Genomic DNA, 27,554 nt, shown 5'->3' with positions numbered 1-27,554 from the left:
TAACTTTATATTATAGGTACATAAATTAAAAGATGCTATTTATGCATAAAAGAAAATTCAAATTTTGCTAATCGTTATAGTTTTTTTTTTTTAAAGCTAGTTACAAATGTTTGAAAATCTGTAGAGCAAAGTTATACGCTTTTTAAGTATTTCAAAAGCCAGTTTGTATTTTCGCAGATTATCTTTATTGTACATATAACAGCATGTGGAATGTTTGGGGAAATGAAGTCACTCTAAGAGCTAAATGGAAAATGACATCCGTATCGAGATCCCTTTTCGAGTCCCAATCGAATGCCTGAAAACATGTGGATTGTTTTGTTCATATAAGCCCCTTCTTAGCAAGATACATAAAAGGAATATACATATATATAGATTAGGATATAGATGCAGATACAGATGGGTATAAATACAGGATAACAATAGAGAGAGAGAGATAGTTTTAAAAATACATAACACTAGGATAACTGGATATACGCTTGTAAATGGGTTATAGGTAATATTATAATAACAACTAGGGACTTTTGGCAGCCTTATCGACTATAAACGGGATGCAAACAATCCCCTTGGACATGGACGATAAACGAGAGGTTGGCAAATACATCTAATGGATTACAGAACTATCAAGGAAACTACTTCTCGGAACCCGCACCCGATCCCGATCCCGCCGCCGTGCTGGGCATGCTGCTCTTGCGCTGCGCCTGCGAGATCTGCACGATCCTCGAGAGCGGCGAGTGGGTGCTGCTGGTGCTCGGCCTGGTGGCGGCGTTCAAAGGCAACAGCCGCTGGGCGGACGTACCGCTGACTCCCGACTCCTCGTTGGCCGTTCCGCCGGGCGGCGAGGTGGGCGACAGTTCGCGGGCCAGCGGCGAAGGACGCAGCGAGAGGCGTCGCTGGAGCGCCGATTGCGAGGACGAATCCATCAAATTGGCACCTGGTGGCGGCGCCTGTCCAGGTGGAATCTGCAGGGCAGTCGGCCTCACGCTGAAGCGACGACGGAACTTGCCCTGCCCAGTTGTTGTTGTTGCTGCTGCTCCTGTTGCTGCTGCTCCTGTTGCATTTGACGAGGGACCGGAAACGGAAGTGGCGCTCTGACTTCCGGCTCGCTCGGTGTAGCTGGGCGGCGGCCCGGCTGCTCCTCCTCCCTGGGTGGGTGATATGCCAACAATGGTGGAGCGACGAGCGTACAGCCGATTGGCCGCCGCCGCCTGCAGCGAACGCGTTTGATCGCCGGCAAAGAGGGAAAGGATGGGCGGCAGCTGCGGTGGATCCAAACCAGCATTGCCCATCTTGCGCTGCTTACGGCTGCCCTTGGATGATGCTCCTCCACCTGCGGTCGCCGCCGCCTGCTGCTGCTGCTGTTCATCCAGCACGGCATGGGTGTGTACCACCTCCAAAGCGCGTATCAAATCCGCAATGGTCGTCTGCTCCAGGACATTCATGTCCTTGTCGGAGGTCACCGAGAAGATGCTGCTGCGACGCGGAGCCATGGATCCTACCGACGAGGATGCGGTGGCTGGGAAGAGGCTGCCCCGACGAGCGGCCACCGCTGCCATGGCCGCCGAACCAGCGGAGCCACTGGTGGCCAGGCTGCCGCGTCGCATCTGCATTTGGGCCATCGCTTGCGCAGTGGGCGGATACATGCTACCCCGGCGAGCGGAGGGCGCCGGATTCTGCGTGTAGATGCTCTCGCGTCGTCGCTTTCCAGCTGGAGCCCTCCGCTGATAGGCTCCTCCTGCTCCTCCGCCGCCCAGTGGAGTCGACCCATCCTCCAGCTGGAAACCCAGGTTGGTCAACCCGCCGCCGGTGCTGGCCAAACTGCCATTCGATTCGAAGGCCGGCGGAGGACCACGTCCGTTGCGCAAATAAAACTGACTGGAGGCCGCTGTGACCGTGTTGCTGTAGTAATCCATCGGAGATCGTGCCTGCTGCGAGTGGACGCCCTCGGGCACCGAAACCACCGACAACTTGCGCTCCAAATCCTGCGAGGGTCGCTTCCTTTGGAAGGGGAACAGGCGACGCAGGCCATCCGGCATGGAGAACTTCTTGACGCGACCCGCTGCTCCCGGCGGCGATGGCTTCTTCAGCTGCTCCTCCAAAGCATCCGGCTCCAGATGGACCATGGCTGCTCCGTTCGACTGCTGGCCCTTGTAGCGCTGATTGAAGGCCTCCTGGATCTGCTGGTTGTCGCCGCTCCACGTCCACTCGTTGTGGCCGGAGCGCAGTGGTCGCTCGCTCTGCCAGCGCGGCGCCTCCAAATTGAAATCGGAGCAGGCACGTTGGCGTGGGCGACGCGGCGTGCTGAACTCGTTCACCGTCGAGAAGGACCATTCGCTGGCCAGGATCTGGGAGTCGGAGAAGCCGTGATAGCCACCGTACAAAGCAGCATCCTCGGCCTCCGCCGGCGGTGGCTTCACCGTGGCCAGAGCACTGACCACCTTGGCCAGCAGATCGGTGGTCTGGCGGTACGCCTCCGCCGTCTCGAACGTCTTCTCGCGATCCAGCTTGCTCAGCTCCGTGTCCGAGCTGGCGTGCACCATTGTGCCCGCCTCCCGCTGGGCGGCAGCCAGGTCGGCGCACACCGAGAAGGCTCTCTTCCGGCTGGGAATCGGGGCAGGCTCTATGCGGTACATGCTCAGATCCGGACACGAATTGGAGCGGGGCAGGGTGTAGGCGATATCTATGTCGGTGTACACGGGCTGGGAGGGTTAATTCGATATAGGAACGGAGTTTATAGGAAATAGGTTTGAGATCCAAAAACCCCATGTAATAGTCCATTTGTGTGATCAGTTTTAGGAGTGTGGAGTGTTGGTTGGTGTGTTGAACATGTAAAGAGAATAGTTTGAATTAGTCTTTTCACCTCTATCTGTGGTAGAGCTTGAAAATTATCGATATTCTCGATATTTTCCCGATAAAATTAATGTTTTCAAGAAAACTGTCAATATATTATCGATATTCTCGATATTTACACAATATCAATTCGATAACATCAATCTTTTCAAGGGAAAGCACATATTTAATATCAAGAAATAGTTTCAAGCTCTAATCTGTGTGTAATCTAATCCTCTGTCTGTCGGTCTATTCTGGGCTAGCACTATATCCTAAATATGCCTTCTTGAAATCGGTCCACTGGGGAATCCCTGGTAGTTACTTACTTCGGCCGCTCTTCTTCTTTTTCTGCTCAGTCTTAGCCTTATTCTTCGACTTCTTTCTATTTCCCTTTCGACAAAACTAGAACGGAGAACAGCGGCTATATGAGATTTGAGGTTAGGATTGGGAATATTGAATACCGCTTAGTCGGACACGAAACATTGAAGGTATTCCCAATGGAAATCTCTTTGCAAGATCAATGGTTAGGACGTCTGGGACGCATAATCACATCGAAGACAAGCTTTAATCTTAATTCTTATTTAAAATAAACCCAGTTAGTATATATTTATGTTAAAATTCCCAGTTTTCATTATTATTTGAAGTTTTAAGTGTAAATGAAATAAATATAAATTGTTATTACTCTATATGTTATTGCCCATATATGTATGTATTATAAAGTAATTAGTTGGTATAATTCTGGCTTGAAAATCCCCAGGTTATTGCAATTCATAGATGCATGACTAATTTAGTATTATATAGTGCTATCCCATTCCGAAACAGAATCGGGATTTGTAAACACTGAGTGCTAGCCCATTTGTGAGTTGACTTGGATGACGAGTGTCGTTTACCTTCACTTTGAGGATGTAGAGCTCATTGAGCATTCGCCTTAGGTAGCCCACATCCTTGGTGACGCCTGTCCAGATGCGATTTTGAGTGGCCTTCAGGTTGGAGGACAACTGCTGCTCCAGGTACGCCAGCTTCTTGCTCTGGAGTCCCCTGTTCATGCCGAATGCCCGATGTTAAATGGATGAGAAATACAAGTTGGGTTAGATCATGCAAAGGACACGAAACGAGGCGAACCCCTGGACATGCGATGGATTTCGATGCAGCCCATTACCTACCGAGTGATAAATGTCATGATCATGACCAGATAGCCCAGGGAGAAGATAAACCACACGATCACAAAGATCTGATAAACCACGAACCAGCCGCCAAACTCGCGAGGCTATAAAGAAAATAAAAAGTTTTAGATATATACATTTAAATCAGGGCCCACGGGATATAAATTTCTCTGCCGCTGCGCTGCTAGCGTTTCGACGCTCACATACGCTGTCAAGCAGTCAAATTCTGCTGGCCACCACTGATTTAGGTATTCCATTCTTTCGAAAATCTTAGTAGTGAGTCTCACCTGATTAGCTCCAAACGTGGGCACATAGTCACCAAAACCTATCGTGGTCGTGGTCACATAGCTGTAGTACAGCGAAATGGAATAGGGCCAGTCCTCGAAGTAGGTGAACACCCACGAGGGCAGCAGCAGGAAGAGGGCTATGCCCGGAATCAGGGCGATAACCACGGTGGTGATTAATCCCAGTTGCGGCGGAACATAGTGCATGTCCGAGGACATCTTGTACTTTTTGTATCGCCTGTAGATCGCTTCAAACTGGCGGGATATAACATATATAGATTATTAGATTTTTTTTGTCAATTTTTTCTGTGTGAATTTTGCTACTGATCGTTTTTTATAGGTACTATTTTATTAGTTTAGATAGGGTTAGTTAGCTTTTTAAGTTACATTTACTTACCGTGCGCCCAAAGTATTCACCCAGCCCCGCGAAGAGGATTCCGTTGACGGGGATTCCAATCACCGAGTACGCTATCATTATCATCCGTCCGGCAAAGGTGGTCGGCGATATGTTGCCATAGCCCACCGTTGAGCAGACGGTGAAGGCGAAGAAGAAGGCGTGGTAGAAGGTCCACGTGTAGGGCGTATCATTTTGCGTGGGCAAGGTCACCGGTTTGCCACAATAGTCCGAGATCCGCTCGAGAATCTCGTTCTGGGTGGTCCGGTTCTTGTCGGCCAGCTCATCCAGAAGATATTCTGTGCAAAAAGTCAAAGGAGATGATCAGAAGAGTGAACTTTCATGACCGATCGAGCGTGAAATCAAATCAATTTTAATTTTCCCCCTTTGTCGTTCACGTGTCCAACCGAATCCGATCCGGATGTAAATGTGCGACCGGTGGCTAACCTTCCGCTTTCCAAACAATGGGCATAAAAGAAAACCGTTACGTTTTCAGAGATCCACTGATCGTCACTGGCTAACCCCCGATTTCCCCCAGCGTGCTATATTTTGCACTAAAACAATTGCCACTCGGACTGGTCGTTGATCCGATTACAGTGATACGATTTTTTTAGAGGTGCTACTTATTAGATTTCAAATTTTTTTTAAATAACATTTTTTTTTCTTTGCAAGGGAATTTTTTTAAACAGTATGTATTTTTAGTCTAAGAGCTTTTTCTGCCAAGTTACAGAAAAAAAAGAAAAAGGAGAAATTCCTATTTTTACCAAAAACCCAGATCTCAATTTTTCGCAAAAAAATAATTCGTTGTTTGACCGTAACAATAGAAATATTAATCCAAATATGGATTGTCATACCTTTCTGAACTCGTTATTAAATTTCCAATCGATTGGCATTGAAGCCTGAACATTTTATTTTTTTTCATTTTTCGTAAAAAATTATGATGTACCCCCTTATAAATAAAATTGAAAATTGGGGAAAATTTTATTATTTCACACGGAAAGTGTCATGGATTTATTTATTATATTTATTTATATTTTGTTATCTGTTCAAAACAGTATGTATTTTTGGCGTAGAACCATTTTTGGCCAAGTTACAGCAAAAAAACCAAAAGAAAAAATTCCTGTTTTTGTCAAAAACCGAAATCCCGAATTTCCAAAAAAAAAGAGTTTCTTGGCCGACACAACAGAAATATGGGTATAGCTGATATATCACCCCCAGAAAGGAATTTTGCTATTCAAAAAGAATGCAAACAACATTTTTCCGATATTACCGCCCACAACAAAATCCTACCCAACAAGGCACGCTTTTGTATACGATTTCCAGAACGGATTAAAATTGAAAAACCCAAATTGATTTTTTCTCCGTGCACCGATCTCAATGGGCAATCACCACGATCATGACCTGACCCGGACGATGTTGCTCTGGTTAATTGAAATGCGCTGGATGAACGATCCCCGTCGGTCTCAATGCAAAGATATTTATTAAGGAAATTAATTGTGATCGTGGCCGGCGAGAGAGCTTTGGCATATCTTGCTGTAGGTCAGTAATGTAGAGCTTTTTCGATCAGATTTGAGTTCTGGGAATAAATTAAATGACGGGAAGTTTACGCAATTGATTGAATGATTTGAGATTAGCAAACGATCACGTAGTAAAGTTTCTGAAAAATCTACAAGGATTTGAGAAACTATTATATCGATCGTTAAGTGCCCTTGTTGGATTTCTAAAACCACTATTAAACAATCTTCGAGTAGTTCTTATCTACCAGTTGCTATATAACTGAATCAAAAAATGATTGCACACTCTAAAAATAGCTAGGGATTATCAAGTTTGGTTGTAATCTATCATTTATTTTTGATCTTTTGAATGACTTTATTATTGAATGACTATTCTATTGAATGGCTATTACACTAATTGATTAATCCATCGATCTGATTGATAGATCGAATTCAAATGCTCTCTAACTACTAGAGATCCCACAGCTTTGTGTTATCACAACGAGTGCAAAAACACTTGGATTTTCATGATCGGCTGTCTAACCTTTATTGCCAAGTTCATCAGACTCGAGTAGAGAAGTCGAGAAGTCGAGCGGCTGCAATCATTCAATAAACCCTGAGCCTTGTGCAAATGCCATGCCAAATGTGCCCAGTACCCGGTAATCTTTTAACGAATTGCATAATTCAATAAATGCGTCCGGAGGCACCAACAAAGGTACTTGCAGCGGGTGTCATCTCATCTCTGACATCTCTGATCGTTCAGATCACAACGGGACGCAATTGGGGGCAATTCAGAGATTCAGAGATTAACAGCTACAGCCATCAACATCAACAGTGTGGTGAGGTCCAACTATATATCCGCCATATAGTGGAACCACTGAGCGACGGGCACAATTTAATCGCCTTTGTTGGTCCACTGGGGATCTTGATTGCCGGCAATTTGTTCATAGAAGTCGATCATTATCTCGAATTCTTGCAAGTCCTCTCGACTCTCGACTCTGATTATCTCGGTGATTGAGTGCGGCCCGGAAAAGTTTGTGGCAAACAAATTGATAAATTAATTTAATTAGAGCTGACACAGCGAGGCTGAAAGTCATCACTCAGTGCATTATCAAGCCATCTGAGGTCGAGGTCAGTGATGCATGCCTTCTCGAGGATCTTTCAGAACCTTGGTCCCATCGATACGATCTCAGATGGCGAACTTTCGGAAATACAAAAGTATTTACTTTATATGGTGACTATTTTTAAGTACTTAAAGTTATAATTAATATTTTTAAATTCCCTAATTCTCACATCCTGTTTCAAAGTTTACTCAGAGATTATTTAAATTATAAATTTGCAAGCATTAATGCCTCATAACTAAAACTTTAAATCGCCTAAGTTTTCAATCACTTTGAATTAAACGATTATATCATGAGACTCAATGCATTTTTTCGCAAAATTTCGGTGGTATTATAAGCGTTAAGTTAGGAAGATCCAGATCAAAATGTGAACATATTAAGTACCCAAAAAGATAAGAAATTAATATAGCCTCCAAGCCAAACTCCAAGTTAATAATCCGTGCATTCCAAACCACTGATCAATCACCTTCTTGTCCATTTTCGTGGGAGATCCCTTGGCCCGGTCACCTTATCAGGTGTCAATAGCTCAAACTTAATCTCACCGCGGTTGTGTGGACACTTGAAAGTCATCGGCTGGCGATTGTCCAACTTTTAACCAACTGGAGTGCTGTTGTTTCGCTTGGCCCAAAGTCGGGAGTGATTAAGGTGACTTTGTCCAGTGGCTTTGCCTGCTTACATATGCAATTGCGGATTCCGGGGAATTAGTTGGGGACTCAGAGGGGCCTATCTGGTATCCTCCGAAGTGCTCGATTGCTTATCGAACCCTTGACTAATGCCGAGTGACCTACGCTCCATTGCGGGGCTTTTAGGTCGATCGGTGATCGTATATCAGGTATGTAAGCCTCTGATTCAATCCGTTACGATCCACACACGTCTTGGGTCGATGGTTACTAATTAGAGCGTTTATGGGTTATTTATTTGCACAATTAGCACATTTTATGTGCTATTTAAATCCGGATTTATTGCAATTGAAGAGGCATTAAAATAAATACATCCGAGACTGCGGCTCGATTTAGCGTAGATATAATCGCTCTCACACCCCGATATATATATATATATATATCGAGATATGTGTCCGAATCCGAATATAGAGGTCGCGTTGTCTATAAGGCAGACTTGTTGAGTCGTAAACCTCACACTTTCCTCCTACATTTACGCACGTTTTACCAAAAAAAATAAAACCAGATATCATTGGGATAGCGCTTTACATATGTATGTATACTTTAAGAGGGGGATCTTAAACTTGCTTACTTTGTTTAATCCCCAATATAATGTATTTTATTTATAAACAAAAAGATCATCTATTTTAAAAATCATAAAAATCAAAAACTTACTTTGCCCAATATAATATATTTTAGTTCTAAACAAAAATATCATATATTTTGGAATCATATTAAAGTAGTTTAAAAATCCAACTTCAAAAATTGTAATTTTTTTCATCCAGAGATCCCATTTTAGAGATGATAACTTTCCAATATTTCCCCAAGGGGATTCTTTTTTTAAAACCCTTGGGACCTTAAGATGGCTCCGTTTTATCCCAAAAAGTTCCATTCAAAAATCTTGAGCTAGACTTCGCGAGCCACGATCCACGAGTCGAGAAACCTCAACAAGTGGGTGTCAACGCTTCAACCGATCCGACATGGGTCTAGACTTTCTATCGAAGTCGTGGGCGACCATTTAGTTGGTGGCGGGATCACATGCTCATGGATCGATGGTCGTGGATCGATCCGGATCACGCGGCTACTTATGACTATATGGGGTATGGGGATTTTGAGGGTTTCTTTTGGAAGCTCACCCACCGTTGATATCAACTTGCTCCTTCCACTCGGCGGCGCGGGCCAGCTTCTCCTCGCCGTGCTCGATGTGATAATAGATCGCCGCCCCGAACATCAGGTAGGATATGTAGAAGATGAGCAGCAGGATCCATCGATTCGGCGACATGCTCGTCGGGGTGTCGCGCTACCTGAAAGGACAGAGTTTCCAGAGAGTGCCGAAATCGAAATCAGAATCAGAATCGGAATGGGAATCGAAATCGGAATCGAAATCAGTGGATCAGTGTTTTGGGGTTTCGGTGGGATCGCTTCGCTCTTGTTGTCTGTCGTTATTTATGGTTGTATCGCCGCTAATCGAAGCTTGATTGCGATTGCTCAAGTGCTGGCCAGTCGCTCTAGTTGTTGTCTATATGTGTACGATAGGAGAGAGCAGATACCGGACTATACGGTTCCATGCCCTCCGCCCAAAGTAGCGGGTCTTATGCGTTTAATGGTGGTATTACTGGAGTAAAAGGTTGAACACCCAAGACTTGTGAATTTAAATGGTAACCTTCTTTAAGCAATTTGAATAGCTTATCTAAAACTTGGATGATCTTTAGCCAAATCACAAAAAAACATGTAAAATTGATATGGCCATGTAAATTTCAGGTCTTGCAAAGCCCATATCGTTTTTACATGAAATACTCTTTTCGGCCAGGTCAAATTTACCTGTAAAATCGATCTACGTTTCATATCGATATGTTTTTGGGTCTACCAAGGTACAGTACCTTCCCTTTCGGTGAAGTTGATCTATTCTCAAGCCGAATTCCTTTAAAAAAAGCACGCGCTCCCCTATCAAAGGTGTCTCCTTCGCCCATGATCGTCATCGTGGGATCGCTGGATCGCTCAGGAGTTGGAGACGACGTCATCGCTCCGGCTTACACCTATTGACACTTCTAATCATATCGCCGGGCACCGAGACCAGGGCAATACCGCTAATTTTCCACGATTTCTCGCGGTGCAAAGTAGTCCGCTAACGATTAGCGACCGTCGCAGACGTTGCCCTCCCAGCAGTCCAAGTTATGGGACTCTTATCTACAAAAATGTAGTGTAGTGTGCGAATGTCTGGGGATCGCGGGGGCCAGGGTTATTCGGGGGCTGCTGTGGGTGTCAACCGACAACTCGCAATGTACCGCACTTGGCGGCCAATTAGCGATCGCGAATGCAAAACAAAAATACAAGTTGACAAGCCCGAGTTCCAAAAACAAAACTCGGATCAGGTGTCAAACGTTTGGCGGTGGCTTTAGTCATTAGCAAAATGATTAGAGTTCTTGAAGCGCGGACATCATAAAGATAAACGGTGTGGAGTCATCTAAACCCCCCGCCGAAGGAGCTCTATGATGAAAGTACTTGACATATCAGCTCTTAAGTTCTATTCATGTCCGATGGCTCAGGTTCTTACGGTATCATAAAGATATACGATTGGTGGAGAGCATTAGTCAGGCAGCCGATTGGTTGCTAATTGCCAATTGATGGGGAAAGTTCTTACAATATCATAAAGATAAACGTTTGGTGGTGCAGATTTGTGGTTCTTACAATATCATAAAGATAAAGATGGCTGCGTGTTCGCCTTAATGAGTTCATGTTGGGGTAGTTCGTGTGGACTTTACGCGCGTAGAACTCGGGAATCGTGGATTCCCCCGCCGATTCACGTGAATCGCCTAATCTCGGAACGCAGTTCTCTGCAGTTTGGAACCTCCGTGGTTTCTATTTTCTATTTCCAACGCCCATTCCCTATCGCCTCGTATCGGTAGAGTCTTCTCATTACACGCTTGATTACATTGGGACAATTCGAATTGTTTATTCCCGTTGTTCAAGTCAAGTGATCGCTGATAACGATTCTCCAGCTCGCAGCTACGCTTTCTGCAACAGTTTTAATTATTATTATCGTTCTTACTGTATAATTTCTATTAAATTATCTATGGAGTAGTCTTGTTTTTGTTTCGATCCATGAGGGCTATAGCTCATAGCCCCTATGAGCAATGGCAACTAAAGCAGCAAGAACAACAACAACAACGACTACAATAATTTGTTAACAATAAAAAATAAAATCGTCTATTGGGCGCGTTCTTCGAGCACTGACTGCCTGGCGATGACGCCGTTCAATGGAAGTCTTTTCATTTATTGTGTTTCCTTTTTTATGTATTTATTTATTCGGAACAAACATTTCGATGACGCTGTGTATTGCCAAACGATCTTTTTAACGCTTTTTTTTGGGCTTGCCCCCTGGAATTCTTTTCGAGTGGAAAATTCTGCCAATAAGTTTTGCGGAAATTACTGGTAATCGGTAATTAAGGATCGTCAATTGGGAAGTTTTCTTTAACTTTAAAAATAAGGATATTCGCAGTAATACAAAATAAATAGCATAGATAGGGAAATAAGCGGAAGATCTTTTAACAGATCAGTGGAAATATCGCGATCACTCAAACACCCACACCCAAAACCCATCGTAAACCCATAAAATGGACCCACTCTTTATCAAGCCGAACCCAAGTCGAACCCAAATCACAAATGACAATAACAACTGATAAACATTCGATGATCATGTAAATGAATCAAGTCAATGTTTGACGTCAAGTGGAGTAGACAACAGAGCATTTAATATGGCAATAAAAGCGTTTACTAATTGATAGCCCACAGACTCCAGTTCATGGTGATTTGGGGTATTTTTGGCGAAATCGTCGAAGGATCGACGGCACGTTGATCCGTTGATCAGCTGATCAGCTGACCCCCACGTGCATCCCCAGAGAGAGCTGACCTCAGAGCCCCGTGTTACGTGCAGAATCGGGGAAGCTCGACTCTTGCATATAGATATGTTTGTACGGACTACAGTCGTAGGTATATTATGTGGAACAAAATTAATAAATAACAAAATATTTACATATACCGACGCTAAATAGTCGTATAATCAATAATAAATAGCAGCAACTGCAAAATGAACACGTTTAGTAAATAATCGCAAAAGTCGTCAAGCGTCAAAAGCCGTGCATTTCATTTTTTTGTTTTTTTATTCATTCCTCGGAAAGCAAACGAGAAAATCTCGGGGAGTTGAAGGGGGAAAAAAGGAACAAGAATCGCTGGCATTGTGGCCGGAGTCTGAATCTGAAAAATCTGGGTGGAAATACCAGGCGGGCCTACGGTTCGCTGATGAGCCTATTGGGTGCTAATGATGACATTGTTTTACAAGCCGGGGCGGCAAGATGATTAATTGAATTGCGATCTATCAATGTCTCGTTTCCTCCGTCAGTCTCGTCATCGTCTTGTGCCTTAGTTGCTGCTTCTGGTTTTCCTTCTTGTGATAAGACTACGTCAGAGCCCACGGCTAAACAGGGCAATTAATAACGACAGTCAAACATCTGAGGTACCAAACGATCCTAACTTTAATATTAAAGTTAAATCCCTTCCCGTGGGATATCATTTGAAAAATGTTTTTTTTTTATGTTATATATTTTAAGAAATGTATTAAAATGTTTTCCTTTCTATTATAGATGGTATAATATGGTATATGCTCCCTATCATTTTATGGTAGTTGGACTGTAAGTCTGTCTGTCACATGTATCGATGATTGGGCAATATCCACCAACCATTAACTGAGCGCTACCGACTGAACTGATTGACGAACCTAGGGGATCAGGAGTTGGGCCCCATATTTGCTTATAACCAAATGCCCAATGATGGATGAATTTGGCCCGTGGGCTCAGCGCAATCGCAAGACTTCTAGAGCCCTCTGCCAATCGACTGATCGATAACAGATAACGGGTTGCCGTTAGTTCTAGGCTAACGGTACATTCGGTTCCCTGTGTAAGTGAGCGTTTTGCATATGGTAACAACAGTTAAGCAAACACTTTTGCACCGCGAAACAATTTCGCTAATTAAAGCATTCATGCTACAGATACCGTACAGAGGTGCGGCACAGATTGATTCACGGGATTATAAATAAGCACTCGAAAAAAATCTTACTTGATAATGTGATCAACCGTTTCATTTTGCAAAATCAGATTAGCTTACGTATCCTTGTAAAAGATTTTATAACAATTATGTATAAATGGAAATAAAAATTTATCGATATTTATATTTATATTTAAAGGAAAAAATTAGAAAATAAAAATAATTAAGTGTTGAACATTTTTCAGTTAAAGCCTAATTTACATTTCAATCAAAAAACCTACGAAATGAACATCTCCATAAGAACGTTGTCACTTTTTTATTTAACATTGGCTTTTAAAAATTGTCTTTTCCAGCTTTAGTTGTGCCATTTTATATAAGTTTGGAAGACTAATTTGGCAAGGTCGTCTTTGTTTTCATGATCATTTTTGTTATTATCCTCTTAAGAGGTCGACTTTTCCCCCAGTGTACTTTGACATATAGACGCGCGGTCTAAAGTGGAGCGCACATGCGAATCCGATCGATCAGATTGGGCCCAGAAGAACTCTAACCTGTGGCATAAGTAATCTTCCCGATTTCGATTCTGTCTGATCGCCCTCTTACTTTCTTCGTGGCCCACTGAGATAACGACGTGCAAGGTGAAATTACCACGAAAACAACACCAAAAATAATGACAACAACACGGATCGGAGATCGCAAATGGAAAATCAGAGGGGATTGTTTACAAATTCACACCACCGAAATCCTTCCACATTGAACTCGTTTTGTTCCACTGTTCCGATAATCCTTAGTTTTTTTTTTTTGTTAGTTTTTCACTTTCAGGATACCCACGATTAAAAATTGATGAAAAAAAAAGATGCACTCGGATCCGGAAGAACCGTTAGCTTTCGCCTTTCCTGGCGTCTTTCGATTGTTTCTGCGGATGGGGGGATGCAAGGAGGATCGCGAAACACTGGAAGGGTTGGAAAGCTGAGCGATCGCGTCGCAGGACCGTTACCGTTAAGCGGCGCACGCTGAATTGAAGCGCTGCCAGCGGTCGGTTGACACTTTTTGTTAACGGTGACGATCGGCGGCGGTGACGTTGCTCCGTCGCTTCTCGATTCCCGTAACCGTTCTGATTTAAATGGAACGCTGCTCCAAGCTCACGTCTGTTTCCAGTCTCTGCCGGCGCCGGCGTCGCGGCCGACGTCGCTGCCCAGCTAACCGCTATTTTTGTTTCTGTGCCTCTTTTTTTTTTTAGCTTTCCGTCGATTTTGGCAATTTCCAGTTTTCAATTTCCAGCCGAGCTTGAGTCTTCTTCCCGTCTCAAAGGGATATTCCAGCGAGTGAAGAGAGAAGAAGGAGCGTTACCGTTATGTCACTTTCGAAGCGAATAACGGCGAATCTTAGCAAAACGAAATCTTCGAGTGCGGCACTCAAGAAATCAGAGCGGAAAAGCTGAGAACTCAGAACCGCACGGCAAACGAACGCGGCATTAAGTAATTGTCCCACCTCCTTTAACTGCCGATCGGTGTGTTTATTCGTGTGTTTGTATTAAAGTACACCGTGTGTGATACGTGTGTGTGATCTCTAATCCAGTGCTCACTCACTTTGAGCTCTTCGCGAGCTCCAAAAAATAAGACAGGCCGAAGTCACTCAAGAAATGTGTGAATGTTGTTTTTGTTTTTGTTTTTTTTTTTTTTTAGAGTGTGCGGCTGGCGGGTTGGGGAGCCCCACCCCCATCCCTGCACTAACTAAACCGAACTAAACTAAATCAAGTCGAAACGGCGATCGACAAACGGCAACTATTCGCCCCCAAAACACCCACCACCCACCCCCCACCAGTCGCAAAAAAGAGATACTGTGTAGTAACCAACGGAACACGGGCCAGCACAGTGGAACAAATATTACCCAGTACCGAAACTATTTGAGTTCTCAAGATCTTCAAAAAAAAATCTCCTTAAATATATCCTTCAGAACAAATGAATTCTGCAGAGTCTATGAATCACTAAGTAATAATCAAAAGTAATATTGATAGCATTTCATAAATGTTTCCTATGAACCATAAAATATAGCCGTGACATGCCCATTTAGTTTACGTCAAAACATCGATTTTATACAACCCAAACTAATAATATCTGTAGAAAAAAATTGGCACCTATTGGGTATTTCTTGTTACAGTAATCTTAATTGCCAATAAATTGATTGGAGAAGATCCAAACCATATAATTCAAAAGAAACTTTTCAAAGTTAATCTTGATTTTCTACCAAACGGAAAATAAGGGTTTAGCTAAGGAAATTATATAAATAAAAAAGCACTGAAACTTCAAAAAAGTTATAAATCAAAGTTTTACCGTATTAAGAGATCTGTAGATCACAGACACCTAAATCTTTATCAGAATTGTATTATTTGAGCAAGCATCACTTATCTCAACCCACTGTGTGCTCTGTTTTGATCGTCAGCATGGCCACCGACCTTTTTGGAAAATATGTACGAAACATGGGGCCAGACTCCCAACCCAGAGTGGGCGCCACTGCCACGCCCACCGACCAACCGTCAAGCCCAGAAAACACACCTAAACGTGCGTTGTCAAAAAAAAAAAAAAAACAAAAAAAAAATAAAGAAAAAAGAAAACAACCAAAGCGACCACAATCGCAACCAACGTAAATAATTTGTCTACGGATTTTAGTGCTTTACGACGGGCACTAGCCGAGCGCAAACTTAGATCGTCAAACGGCAGACGAGCCACCGCAATGGCCGCTCCACACCCACCCACTGAACCACATGGTAGCACCCTACCCACCCTCATCCCACCTTGATCTTGGGGGCTTACACCAACTGATCCTGTCATAATGAAAGGTATCGACTGTCAATGCCAATGTCAATATGGCGAGCCCCTGTATCGAAATTTGAATTTTCCCTTCTGATCAGGGCCTTTGATTCGTTAGTTATGTAGTTGGTTATATTTATTTTCAGAATATTATGATCTAAGAAATTTTATAATTAGTTGAAAACTTTCCTTATATAATTATTTTGAAAATATTAAGATCTAAGAAATTTCATAATTAGTTGAACACTTACCCTTTATAATTATTTTCAAAATATTATGATCTAAATTATATTATGATCTATGAAATTCTGGTTGATGATGACTTTATTCATAATGGGTAATACCAATAGGTTTCTGCTCAGATTTCAATGATCAAGATATTTCTTCAGGGAATCCAAAGCTTAGAATTGATAAGTGTAAAGACAATATGTAATATTATTTATTCTTTTGATTTACTTAAGATCTTAGCTACAAAATATTTGTGCAAAAATTCCAGAAAGGACCTCGTGGCCCACTGTGCATACCTGCAAATGGACGACGGAACCGAATCGAATCGGATTCTCGAGAGGTGAGAGCCGTGAGCCGTTTAAGTGCAACTCAGAACGCTGACACTTGACGATCAGAGTTGAGTTATCGCCCCGCTTTTTGCTCACGCTCCATATTTCGTATTCTCCGCTGATCGATTTGGATTTGGCGACTGCGGCTGCGGAAGAGCGGAGAAAGCTCAAGAGAGAGCGCGGAGAGATGGAGATAGCCGTAGCCCCCGGGGCATCGAATCGACGGGGACAATGATAGTATTGATAAGAAGTGCTTTACACTGGATCTTCTCAGCTGTCTGAATGCCGAAAATTGGACAAAAACAATTTAAAAATTTTAAATTCTAACAATTTTCGATTAGGTCCTGATGGAGAATGGTTTTGTTAGAGCTTGAATTGTTACCAATTTTTCTTGTATTAATCAGTAAGATGAAGAATTATAATATATGAATATTTTTAAAGGTATATTTTCCTGTAGCAGGTATGCCATTTTGCCCACCGTGCGCCGACGCAGCTTAGCCCAGCGATCGTAAAAAGCACAACTCACGATCATCGGAGATCTATAGTTTTCAGAGCAAAAAGTGGAGCAGTGCTGACCATGACTCCTAGGATTTTATTTTATGTACATTGTACAATGACATATGTATACTTTGTAAGTAAATAAAGTATTTGTTCTTGCCTTTTCTATATAATAATTTGTATTTATTATATTAATTTGTATATTATTTATTTCTATATATTTTATTTCCTATGTTATTTAATATTCCGAAGAAATATTGACCTTTAAAATCTAGAAAATCTTTATGTCAAAAGCAGGAATTAGCCCATTAGATTTTATTGATTTTTTGGTAAGTGTGCTTCACATAAATTCCCAGAAATATATTAATTTAATATTGGATGACTGCTTCTGTTTCCCACGTCATTGATTGTATTTGACCATCGGTCCCCCTCCCCTGCGATGGGAGGGAACCCCCCCAACAGCTGGGTTTGCTCCTCAAATCAGAGCGGGCAAATACGACTCAACGAGGTGCTAAAATATATCCCATTTGTACTCGATCAGCGGAGCCTTTAATTGGAAAGATAAGCTTCTGCGGAAAGTGCGAGTTTTCGTTACAGAGATTGAGATCCAAAGCGAAAGAGAGAAACCGCTCAAGGCCCCGAATATTGGGCGTCGAGTCGAGTATAGAATATCGAGTCGGAGTGGCGGTCCCCTATTTAAATTGGCAACTGATTCATAGGTGCATTAGCCAATGCCGATAAGCATAATTAATTAATTACGCTGCAAGTACGAGTGCTAGTCAGCTTTGATGTATCGACGGAACCGCCCGGTGTTTCGCCTGTCATCGCAAAGTGGCCGCCACAAATCCGAGTGTATTTAAATAAATGCAGACGAAGTGTAATTGATGGGACACCAGGCCCCCGGGCCTCTGAAAGTTTCTTGGATGCCGCCGGTTGGATCGTGAATGATCGATTCGTGGTTGACATTTGGTGACGATTTAGGCGCCCTTCCGATTGGTTTAATCAATCAACTGGACGATAGATGGATGATATCGGGAAATTTCTTCGAAGCACCTCAGATGATCTTAAGGAAATAATCTTGCAGAAATCCCTAACCAACATAAATAAATTTTCTGTAAAATATAACTATTTTTTAAATTGTTAAATAATATATTAAATTATTTAATATTAGTCATAATTTTGATATTTATCTTTGCAATTCAATCAATCAATCAATTCTACATGCGAGACCCAAGTTGATTGATAACACATGAAATCAAGGCTCTAACAGGCATGATATAAATAATGATCGTTTATTAAACTTGACAAATCAGTATTAGCGGTACATAAAAATAAAATTGATCTATTACAAACAGTATGTGGGCTTTTTAGCTAGACAAAAAAAAGATGATTCAATGATGAGGCAGTAAACAATGTAAATCTTATTGAAGAATCCACTCCTCTATTTCCCATTAAATAAGTCCTATGGAGCGTGGTTTAAAGCCATCGATTCGGTTACCCGTTATTGGTCTCGTTTGGCGTATGTATATTACAGGCATTTTAAATATCGGCTACAACAGCTATTACACAAAATGTACAAACGATTTGGGTAGTCGGGGAAATATGAGCATCTCAGCTATTTTTACTGATCAGGTGAACAATGTTGCCGATCATCCGGCAGCCGTTCTTGTGGTGCAACAGATTAAGGCACGGATCGCGAATCTTCTCCTCCAGCAGCTTGATCATCTCGGCCCGCAGGCACTGCACCATTTCGGCGGTCTCGAGGTCGTGGGCCTTCAGTATGATCCATCCGCTTTCCAGCAGAAAGAGAAAGTCGCCGTCGTGCAGCTCCACCTTAAAGTCGCTGCCGGCGAAGAGGACCATGGCGATGAGCGGCAGCATTGAGCAGTCCCTGATGTAAATGGCGCTGGTGCGCACCTTCTCCTGGTAGACAAGAAAGGGCGCCTGGAAGACGGCCACATGCGAGTTGACGGACGACGGATGGATCTTCACATAGCCATCGCCGCGCGTCTTGAAACGCAGATCCTGGTGGCTCGGCTCGCGCGGCACAGCACCGCCAGCCGTCTGGACGTAGACGCGCTCGGGCGTCATTATCTTAACGATATTCGGATAGAGGGCAGCGCAGAGGAGCGAGGTGAGCAGCCGGTTGTTGTCGCCATTGTGATTTTGCTCCACACCTGAGGGGAAATAAATTTTCTATAATTTCTAGGCTTGAAAGGAGAAGAATATAATTCTATATTCATACCCGTTAGTGTCAGAATATTATCGGCGGCATTCTTGCGCCTTCGCGGCACATTGATGGGCACAAAGCCAATGGAAACGAGTAGCTCCAGGTACTGGTACTTGAGGTCGGCTATTGTTTCAAGCGTGTTTAGCGACAAAAAGTGCTCGCTGGCATAGTTTCTGCTGGCCGCATAGTTTCCCCTACGCGCCACATCCAGCCATTTCTATGGGGGAAAGAGATTATAATTATTAATTAATTAATTTAGGGGCTACTGATAGATAACCCACCCTGTAAGCATTCAGCACGGTGAGGTGATCGCTGTTGCCCAGGGCAAACTGCCGCTTGCACTTATCCGCCTCCGTGCGCTTGCTCAGCGGACTCACGAACGGCGACTTGTTGCTCAGGCAGGCGGCGATGGTGAGGACGCTGTCCAGGCACTGGAAGATCGCTCCGTACAGCATCAGCTTGCCGATGCGCACGTCGACGGGCAGGGCAGCGAGATGATGGCCCAGCGGCGTCAACTGATCCTCCGCATCGAGAGCACCCACATCGCGCAAACGTGTCAGGGCACCCAGAACACTGTCCTCCGTGGGCGCCTCCAAAGTCTCGAGGAGAACGGAGAGCGTGTTGCGCGAGGCGAACGTCTGCAGGGTCTTGATGCGCAGCACAATTTGCTCGAGCGGCACACGCTGGATCTCCGGCACCGGCTGGGGCAGGATGTGCTGGTGATACCGATGACTGGTGTACAGGTGAATGCACACGCCGGGCATCACACGACCCGCACGACCCTTGCGCTGCTTGGCATTCGCACGGGAGACCCAGACCAGGTCCAGCGACTCCATGTTGCGGTTCGAGTCGAAGCACTTCTCCTTCATCAGGCCGCAGTCCACCACAAAGACACAATCGTCGATGGTCACCGAGGTCTCGGCGATGTTTGTGCTTAGCACGATCTTTCGTTTCCCTGGCGGCGCTTTCTTGAAGACCAGTGCCTGATCCTCGCCAGAAAGGGCCGAGTGCAGCGGCACCAGGATAAATTTGCCAGCCCTTGGCGAGAAGAGCGCGTTATCGAGCAGGGAATCGTGCACCGTTTGGATCTCCCCGAAGCCGGGCAGAAAGATGAGGATGGTGCCCTCGCGTGGCCAGTCGTGGGCGCCCTCAACAATGTATTTGAGTACGGATTCAATCAGTTCCGGGTTGATGGTCATCGGCTCCATCAGGTAAATACTCTTGCACGTCGGCTTGCTGTAGTCTAAAGAGGGAATATAAGTTAAAAACAAGAAAGGAAGCTAGCTTCGGCCAGCCGAAGCTTATATACCCTTGCAGATCATTTCTATTAATTTACAAATCGCAAAATTGTTCAATTTCATATTATTTCTTATTAATTTTCCGATCGTTCCAATGGCAGCTATATGATATAGTAGTTAAATTTTGATAAAATTAAAATTGAAATTCGGAAATATCTAAAAAGAGTCGTATCCCAGAGTAGAAGAGAATACAATAAAAACCAATGAAGCTAAAATTTATTTCCTATTACTTTCCCATTAAGTTTCCGACCGTTCTTATGTTCCGATTTTTTCTAAATTTTATTCGAAATTCATAAGTATTTAAAAAATAATATTCCCAAGAGTGGAAGGTAATATTTCAAAAAACACCGAAGGTAGATTTTTTTAACGTTTTTTTTCCAATCCTTCCTATGGGAGCTATAAGATATAGTTGTCCGATCCGGCCGGTTCCGATTTATATACTACCTGCAATAGAAAGAAGTCTTTTGGGAAAGTTTCAAGCCGATAGCTTAAAAACTGAGGGACTAGTTTGCGTAGAAACGGACGGACAGACGAACGGACATACGGACAAGGCTAGATCGACTCGTCTAGTGATGCTGATCAAGAATATATATACTTTATGGGGGTTGCAAACTTCTGACTGGAATTATAATACCCTCTGCAAGAGAATAATCATAAGAAGTGATTTTCTTTCCACTCACCCGCATATCTCTGATAGGTCTCGGCCAGCGTTAGTTTCTCGTCCTTGATCTTCTTGCCCGGCGCCTGGCCCGAAGCCTGGACATCGGCGTACTCCAGCTCGCGCTCCAGGACATCCTGCTCCTGCTTCTTCAGCTTGCGGCAGTACTTCGTGTCGTACTCCATGACAAAGTCGCTCATCTCGAGGATATCCTCGAGGAAGAGCTGCTGGACGGGGAAGGTGCGACCGGGAATATCCAAGACGGGAGCTCCGCCAAAGTATTCCGAAAAGAGTGTGGCATTCAGCGTGGCCGACATGAGGATAACCTTAAGATCCTTGCGCTCCCGCAGCAAATTCTTCAAGATGAGCAGCAGAAAGTCCGACTCCTCGGAACGCTCATGCACCTCGTCCACTATCACATGGGTGACGCTCTCGAGCAGCGGATCGGAGGCCAAGCGGCGCAGCAGGATGCCGGTGGTGCAGAAACTCAGCCGCGTGCTCTGTGACACCTTGTTCTCCAGCCGTATCTGGTAGCCCACCAGTTGGCCAATGCGATCCAGTCGCTCGGCAGCCACGCGCTCCGCCACTCCGATGGCCGACAGGCGTCGTGGTTGCGTGCAGATGATCTCCACGTGCGGGAGGTTCTCCTTCGCCGGCAGTTGGAGCGAGCGAAAGAACCAGTTGTCCAGGATGAACTGCGGCACTTGGGTACTCTTGCCGCAGCCCGTTTCACCCGAAATCACCACCACCGGCGAGCTTTCGATGAGCGCCAAAATGCGTTCGATTTCGGCGAATGCAGGCAGCTGCTTCCTACCATCGATGACCTTCTGGTAGCGCTCCTCCTTGCGCCGCTCCACGAACTGCTGCAGCAGGCGACGATTCTCGCGGGCCTGCGCCTCCGCATTCCGCTGATGGCCTCCCTCGTTCCGCGACGTCTGCCCGCGCGCGTAATGCGTAGGTCTCGGCGCCTCCTTACGCTGACCATCTAAATCCTCGCCACCGCCCTCCGGCTCATCGTGGAATAGCGAACGCTTGGGCGACGGGAAGGCCGAGGTGTCCAGGCGCCCAGCCAGCTGTTCATTCGACTGCAACAGGTCGCAGATGCTGTAGACACAGGGAATGCCATCCCTGCAGATCTCCCTGGCTTCCCTGTACAAATGGCGGGCGTAGCGGAGACGCAGCTCGTGCGGAATGTCGTGGCAGGTGGTTTTCAGGTAGACAAAGGGCGCCTCATAAGGATAGCGACTGCCGGGCGGAAAGCGGACCTCCACATGGAACCACAGCTCGTTGTCGTTCTCGTCGAGGGTATCTGAAAGATAAGAGACTCTATTAGCACCCAAAAAAGGTAACAAAATATATAGTAGCAATGGCTAACCCTTCTTAACCATGTCCTCATCCGCTGGCTGCGGCGGCAAGTGGGCGAACCTACACTTGGGGCCGTATTTGCAGGTGCCGTCGCGGTCAAAGTTGCGACACCGCTGCGGCGCCTTCTTCTTCTTGTCCAGCGCAGCCTGGGCAGCGGCAGCGGCGGCGGCCAGGACCGCCTCCCTAGCCTTCCGCACCTCCGAGGGACTGTGGGCCAGCAGGTGGTCGATGCGGAACTTCAGATTCCACACCCGATTCGCCTCGCGCTCCTCATACGCCTGGTCGTAGATGGACTCCAGGGCCTCCTTTTCCTCAGCGCGCATATCGAGCAGCTCCTGTTCGCCTGGCGGCTCCAGATGCAGCTGCTCCTCCTCCGGAATCCTCATGTAGCGGCGGTAGAGCAACAGCAAAGCAGCCTCCGTGTCGCCGGAGCAGTGATCATAGGCCTCCAGACAGTGGACGGCCTGGAAGCCGTAGTTCTCCAGCTTGGCCAGAGCATAGCGACGCAGGCGATCGCCGTCGCTGTCGCTGCCACGCGTGGAGCTCACGCCCTGCATGCTCTGGACCACCAAAGTGCCGCGATCCTGCCAGTAGGAGTGCTTCACGCCGTGGCCGCCGCGTCCGCGATCCTTGTACTTGCTGATGTCGTCCAGCCGGAAGTCGGGCCCGTGGATCTGGCGCAGCGTGTCCATGGTCATTTGGCGCGACTCGTCGTTCAGCCGAAGGACATGGAGCTCCGTTTTCCGCGACTTGTTGTCCGCCGCCTGCGATTTCGGCACCGCGGGCACGTTGCTTTTGGGAAATTTGGAATATCAGTGGGATGTGGCCATCGGCGGGTTAACCCAGGCGTACTCACGTGGTGCGGATGTCGCTGGGGCTGCGCAGGAAGCAGTCCTCCATGTGCTGTCGCGAGGATTCGTCCATGGCCACCGGAAAATGGCAAACGTAAATCAGGTATATTTCACAACAAACGCCTAATAGTGCTGCCAACTCGGCTACTTTCGATGTGTCAAAAAGCTAAATGGCTTGAAACTATAAAGTTTGATATTGTGATCAATTTATGTTTCTTAAAAATATTGTTTTGTTATGAAATCTAGTGTCAAAAATATACACACAAATAAAAAATGTGTACCTTAATAAAATAAAAAATAAATGTAACATATTAAAATTAAAATTAAAAAAAATTAAAAATTATAAAAAATTATTTAGGTTGATGCCAGAGTAAGTTCATATTTTAATCCCAAAAGAAAAAAAAAAATAATATATTTATAGCCATAAAAACCCAGCTACAAAAAAGCTAAATATGCAGCTCTGACGGTGTGACCATCAAACTCGATATATAATCGGTGTCAGCGAAAGCCGCCAAATTATCGATATTAAATAATTTAAAGTTATTACCCTTTACCAGCATAACCTTAAAAACGAGATTTGGAAGTTCAAAAATAGTTTAATAATATTCCAAAACTAGAAGAATAGACATAATGAACCGAGGAAGTAATTTTCTTCTAAGATTTTTTCGCTTTGGCTCATTCTACACCCATTTAAACTCTTGTATATGCAGTGATCGGTCTGTAATGGGAGGTCTTCTTAAGATAATAGCCATAATAAGAAAGATTTTTATGATCCGAAAGGGGGGTTTTATTAATGGGGAAATGCTTTTAGTTTTTCCCCTAGGGTATAACAAAGCTGATGGACTTCATGGTGCTTTTATGGTCCTTCGGCTCCAACTGGGTCAAGTCCTCGTTTACGACGTCTTTATCGGCTTTCTTCAGCTCCAGATCTAGTTGGCATATTTCAGCTCGTGGGGATTTGCAGGCATCGTGGCCACGGGAAACAAAAGTGGGTGCTGCGAGCGAGAATTTGTGGTAGTTCCGGGCAGCCAGTGCATTGTATTTCTCCTGACGAAGCTGATTTTTCGTGCTAAGTTCCTTAAAGACATTGTAGAACTTTGCGGCGAAGTTCAGGTTGGCGTCGAAGTCACACCAAACCAGCTTTTCGACTGGAATCTCCAGGGGAATCTGCAGTTCATGAAAACATTGCTGCAACACTGCAAAGTTCTTCCTGAAATGAGCGATTTCATTTGTCTCGAAAATAACATCCTTCATGGGGACGACTTTCTCAAAAATCATGTCCAGAAACTGACAGTAAATGGCCCCTGAGCACAATTCCTCTATGCACTGGATATCGGTGTTGAGCTTCTCATTCACCCACTCGCGAACTATTTTGGAAACTTTCATATGAGCCTCCAGCTTCTCCATACTTGCTTTGAAAATGTATAAAATCTCAATATCTAATAGTTCACAAAAGCTTATTGAATTTTTAAAAATAATTTGTTGTTCGTTCGCAACGAAGTATGATACGTGAATGCCGATAGTGCTCACTGTTCAGGAAAAGCTTGTGATTTTTCTGTCACATGCCTACTTTGCCTGGGTTTTTGAAAAACGGTGATTATTTGGAACAATTTAAAATACTTTTGCAATAGTAGGCTTTGCATTATGTGGAAGTTGTATTTCGGTGCCGGGGGCCCCTCAGTCCTCAGTCAGTTCCTAACACTCCGAGCGAGCACGTCGGAATCCCAGCTAAATTTGTATTCGTTTATTTCGGGGAAATTTTTTTTGTATTCAGATTTTTAAGAAATTTTCTCGATATCTCTTCGTAAAATTTCGGTTTTTCTTTTTACAGACCAAAGCCTAAGCGCTAAAGAGGTGAGTGTGCGATGTTCATCTACTAAGTGAGCATGGGGAACTAACTGTTCTGCCCATCCTCTGTTACTCACGTACACTGTAGAACACACGGTGAAGAGCTGCCCCGTGCAATTTATTCAGGAAAAAAATAAAAGAAAATGTCACACTGTGACATGAAAAACAAAGTAAACCCATTTATTTGAAATACAATTGAAAAATTTATGAATATTGCGGTTTTTAAAACTTTAAGGCTAGAAGTATTTAATTTAAAAACTATTGGTAGTGTAAGATTTTTAAACTTTGATTTTAATATGATAAAATGTTTTTTAATAAAAAAGCCTCAATTTCGAAAACTTTTTATTACAATTAAATTACAATTTGCTGTTTTTTTATAAATTTTAAATTTGAAAGTATAAAATTTAAAAACAATTGGTAATTTAAGAATTTTAAGTTTTAATTTTATCAAAAAAAAAACCTCAATCTCAAATACTTTCTATTACAATTCTATTAAAATTAAATTCTATAGGCCAATATTTATGTTTTGATACCCATAATATCTGCTCTCCACCGCCAGATCATCGTCATCCTCGAGATGGTACGTCTCACGGAGCAAATGGTGGAGGCCAAGTCGAAGGTCTCTGACTACCGCAAGGCGGAGAGGCTGAATGCCTGGGGCAGCGATCTGGATGACATCTCCATCTGTCTGAAGATGCCTCGCCTGGAGGTCCTGGCGCTCAGTGTGAACAGGATCAACACGCTGAGCAGCCTGCAGAATTGCCAACAACTGAAGGAGCTCTACTTGCGCAAGAACGAGATCTTGAGCTTCGAGGAACTTGACCACCTTTCCAATGCCCGTTCCCTGACCTCCCTGTGGCTGGCCAACAATCCGTGCTCGGATAATGCCGGCAAGGCCTATAGGCCCAGTGTGCTGCGCAAGCTGCCGCAGCTGAAGAAGCTGGACAACGTGGACGTTTGCGAGCAAGAACTGCAGGCGGCCCTGCATAACGAATATTATCCGATGCCGACCAGTGCCATCGTTTCTCCGGTGGCCGAGATGCCAGCAGCTGGGAAGCCCAGCTCCAGTGGCTCCTCCGGCAGCTCCAGCTCATCCAGTCCTAGTGCCAGTGCCAAGGCCAAGGCCTATCGCGATCGCATCGAGCGGGAGCGGCGCCAGCAGGGGGTAACCTTCGATGAGGAGGCGATGGCCATGGAGCTGCCCGAGTCGCCCAGGTCGCCCAGAGTGGCCAACAGAAGAGCTGGCGGGGATGCGGCCGAATTGGAGGCAGTGGGAGTTCGAGGAGGATCCGCCAATGACCACATGCGCATGTCACCGCCACGTGGCGGTCAGCGATCTCCTCCACTTGGAGGTGGAGCTCACCGGGGAGGGATCATCGCCACTTCGGCCGCCACGGCAGCTGCTGCAGCCATGTTGATGGCCCAGAACCGACTGGAGGCCATCGAATCGCGTCGCCATGAGCCCGTGGTGGCCAGTGTTTCGCCACAGGGATCGGGTTCCCAGCAGCAGGGGGCCTCCAACTCCTATTATCAAGGGAGCACTGAGCAGCAGCGACGCTACCGCCAGAATGCCAACCTCCTCTCGGCCGCCTTGTGCCTCATCCGCGAAATGGACCCACCCACTCTGGAGGCCCTCAGCCATGCCATCCACGACCAGGTGACCAGCCAGTCGATGAACTACTGACCCCGCTCCTTTGGTCCTTGATAGTTCGCGTTATCAGTTTAATTATTTCCAAATTATTGTTCGGTTTTAAGAAGTAGTCGCCTGGATATTACACAACTGGAGGAACAATCTGTCTTCGTGAGAGGAAAGTTGCAGAAGGATGACATCCACATGATAATTAAAGCTCCATAAGATTCTTCCGATCGTGCGATTCTTTTTTGACCTCTTCTAAAGGTTTATACGTTTTAATAATGATAATAAAAGACAGAAACAGTACAAATCTTTAGCTTTTTTAAATTTAAAGTAAGGCTTAAGCCTTGAAGTCATGGATTTATTTATTAAGATTATTATTAAGAATATTTTTGGCAAAGTTAAAGCAAAAAAACGAAAAGAAAAAATTCATATTTTTGTCAAAAACCAAGGTCCTGAATTTCTAAAAAAAAACAGTTTTTTGACCGTAACAATAAAAATATTGATCCAAATATGGATTGTCATACTTTTCTGAACTCGTTATTAAATTTCCTATCGATTGGCATTTAAACCTGGACCTTTTTAAGATCGCCCGGAAAGTGTTATAGATTTATTTATTATTTTGTTATCTGTTCAAAACAGTGTGTATTTTTGGTGTAAGACCATTTTTGACCAAGTTACAGCAAAAAAACAAAAAAATAAAATACATATGCTTGTCAAAAACCAAAGTCGAGAATTTCCATTAGTGTACATTACCTAATTCATTGGAAATACAGAAAACGATATTTATGGGGATCTTTTAATAATCTCTTTAAAAAAAGTCCCAAGG

The 27,554-nt window shown here is 44.5% G+C and overlaps 4 protein-coding genes and 1 long non-coding RNA gene across 10 annotated transcripts; 2 read left to right on the top strand and 3 right to left on the bottom strand.

Moving 5' to 3' along the window:
- Positions 1–25: 25 nt before the first annotated feature.
- On the bottom strand, positions 26–14,681 carry Ork1 (open rectifier K[+] channel 1). 3 transcript variants are annotated; one of them, XM_044396093.2, is made up of 8 exons: positions 13,809–13,947; positions 9,081–9,244; positions 4,671–4,966; positions 4,277–4,528; positions 3,990–4,093; positions 3,717–3,864; positions 3,153–3,228; positions 26–2,677 (listed from the first exon to the last, which is right to left on the bottom strand). In XM_044396093.2, exons 2-8 carry the CDS (start codon positions 9,220–9,222, stop codon positions 630–632), a joined length of 3,066 nt encoding a protein of 1,021 aa, XP_044252028.1. In that variant the 5' UTR covers positions 9,223–9,244; positions 13,809–13,947; the 3' UTR covers positions 26–629. The 3 variants fall into 3 exon arrangements, with proteins under 3 accessions (XP_044252028.1, XP_070074699.1, XP_017002353.2); XM_070218598.1 differs by lacking the exons at positions 3,153–3,228; positions 13,809–13,947 and adding an exon at positions 14,567–14,681 and having other exon boundaries at positions 26–2,696; XM_017146864.3 differs by lacking the exon at positions 3,153–3,228 and having other exon boundaries at positions 26–2,696.
- LOC138913803 (uncharacterized) lies at positions 13,543–17,109 on the top strand. 4 transcript variants are annotated; one of them, XR_011419643.1, is made up of 5 exons: positions 13,544–13,615; positions 13,786–15,816; positions 16,284–16,747; positions 16,802–16,975; positions 17,095–17,109. It is a non-coding gene; the product is annotated as an uncharacterized lncRNA (long non-coding RNA). The 4 variants fall into 4 exon arrangements; XR_011419642.1 differs by lacking the exon at positions 17,095–17,109 and having other exon boundaries at positions 13,543–13,615; positions 16,802–17,018; XR_011419644.1 differs by lacking the exon at positions 17,095–17,109 and having other exon boundaries at positions 13,601–13,615; positions 13,786–14,487; positions 16,802–17,018.
- Positions 17,110–18,312: 1,203 nt separating this feature from the next.
- Positions 18,313–23,401, bottom strand: LOC108060921 (putative ATP-dependent RNA helicase DHX57). Its single transcript, XM_017146867.3, has 6 exons — positions 23,250–23,401; positions 22,404–23,185; positions 21,051–22,337; positions 19,354–20,315; positions 19,088–19,289; positions 18,313–19,019 (listed from the first exon to the last, which is right to left on the bottom strand). The coding sequence occupies exons 1-6, from the start codon at positions 23,315–23,317 to the stop codon at positions 18,454–18,456; spliced, it is 3,867 nt and encodes a 1,288-aa protein (XP_017002356.2). The 5' UTR covers positions 23,318–23,401; the 3' UTR covers positions 18,313–18,453.
- A 662-nt stretch (positions 23,402–24,063) lies between these two features.
- On the bottom strand, positions 24,064–24,651 carry LOC108060823 (microtubule-associated protein RP/EB family member 1-like). The gene has a single exon (XM_017146717.2). The coding sequence runs from the start codon at positions 24,649–24,651 to the stop codon at positions 24,064–24,066; it is 588 nt and encodes a 195-aa protein (XP_017002206.1).
- Positions 24,652–24,927: 276 nt separating this feature from the next.
- Positions 24,928–27,035, top strand: LOC108060838 (cilia- and flagella-associated protein 410). Its single transcript, XM_070218688.1, has 2 exons — positions 24,928–25,098; positions 25,652–27,035. The coding sequence occupies exon 2, from the start codon at positions 25,670–25,672 to the stop codon at positions 26,774–26,776; it is 1,107 nt and encodes a 368-aa protein (XP_070074789.1). The 5' UTR covers positions 24,928–25,098; positions 25,652–25,669; the 3' UTR covers positions 26,777–27,035.
- The last annotated feature ends 519 nt before the right edge of the window (positions 27,036–27,554 follow it).

Source organism: Drosophila takahashii, chromosome X, assembly GCF_030179915.1.
Source record: "Drosophila takahashii strain IR98-3 E-12201 chromosome X, DtakHiC1v2, whole genome shotgun sequence".
NCBI classification, from domain to species: Eukaryota; Metazoa; Arthropoda; class Insecta; order Diptera; family Drosophilidae; genus Drosophila; species Drosophila takahashii.
The sequence above is the reverse complement of the archived record's forward strand: the minus strand, read 5'-3'. Positions and strand labels throughout refer to the sequence as shown.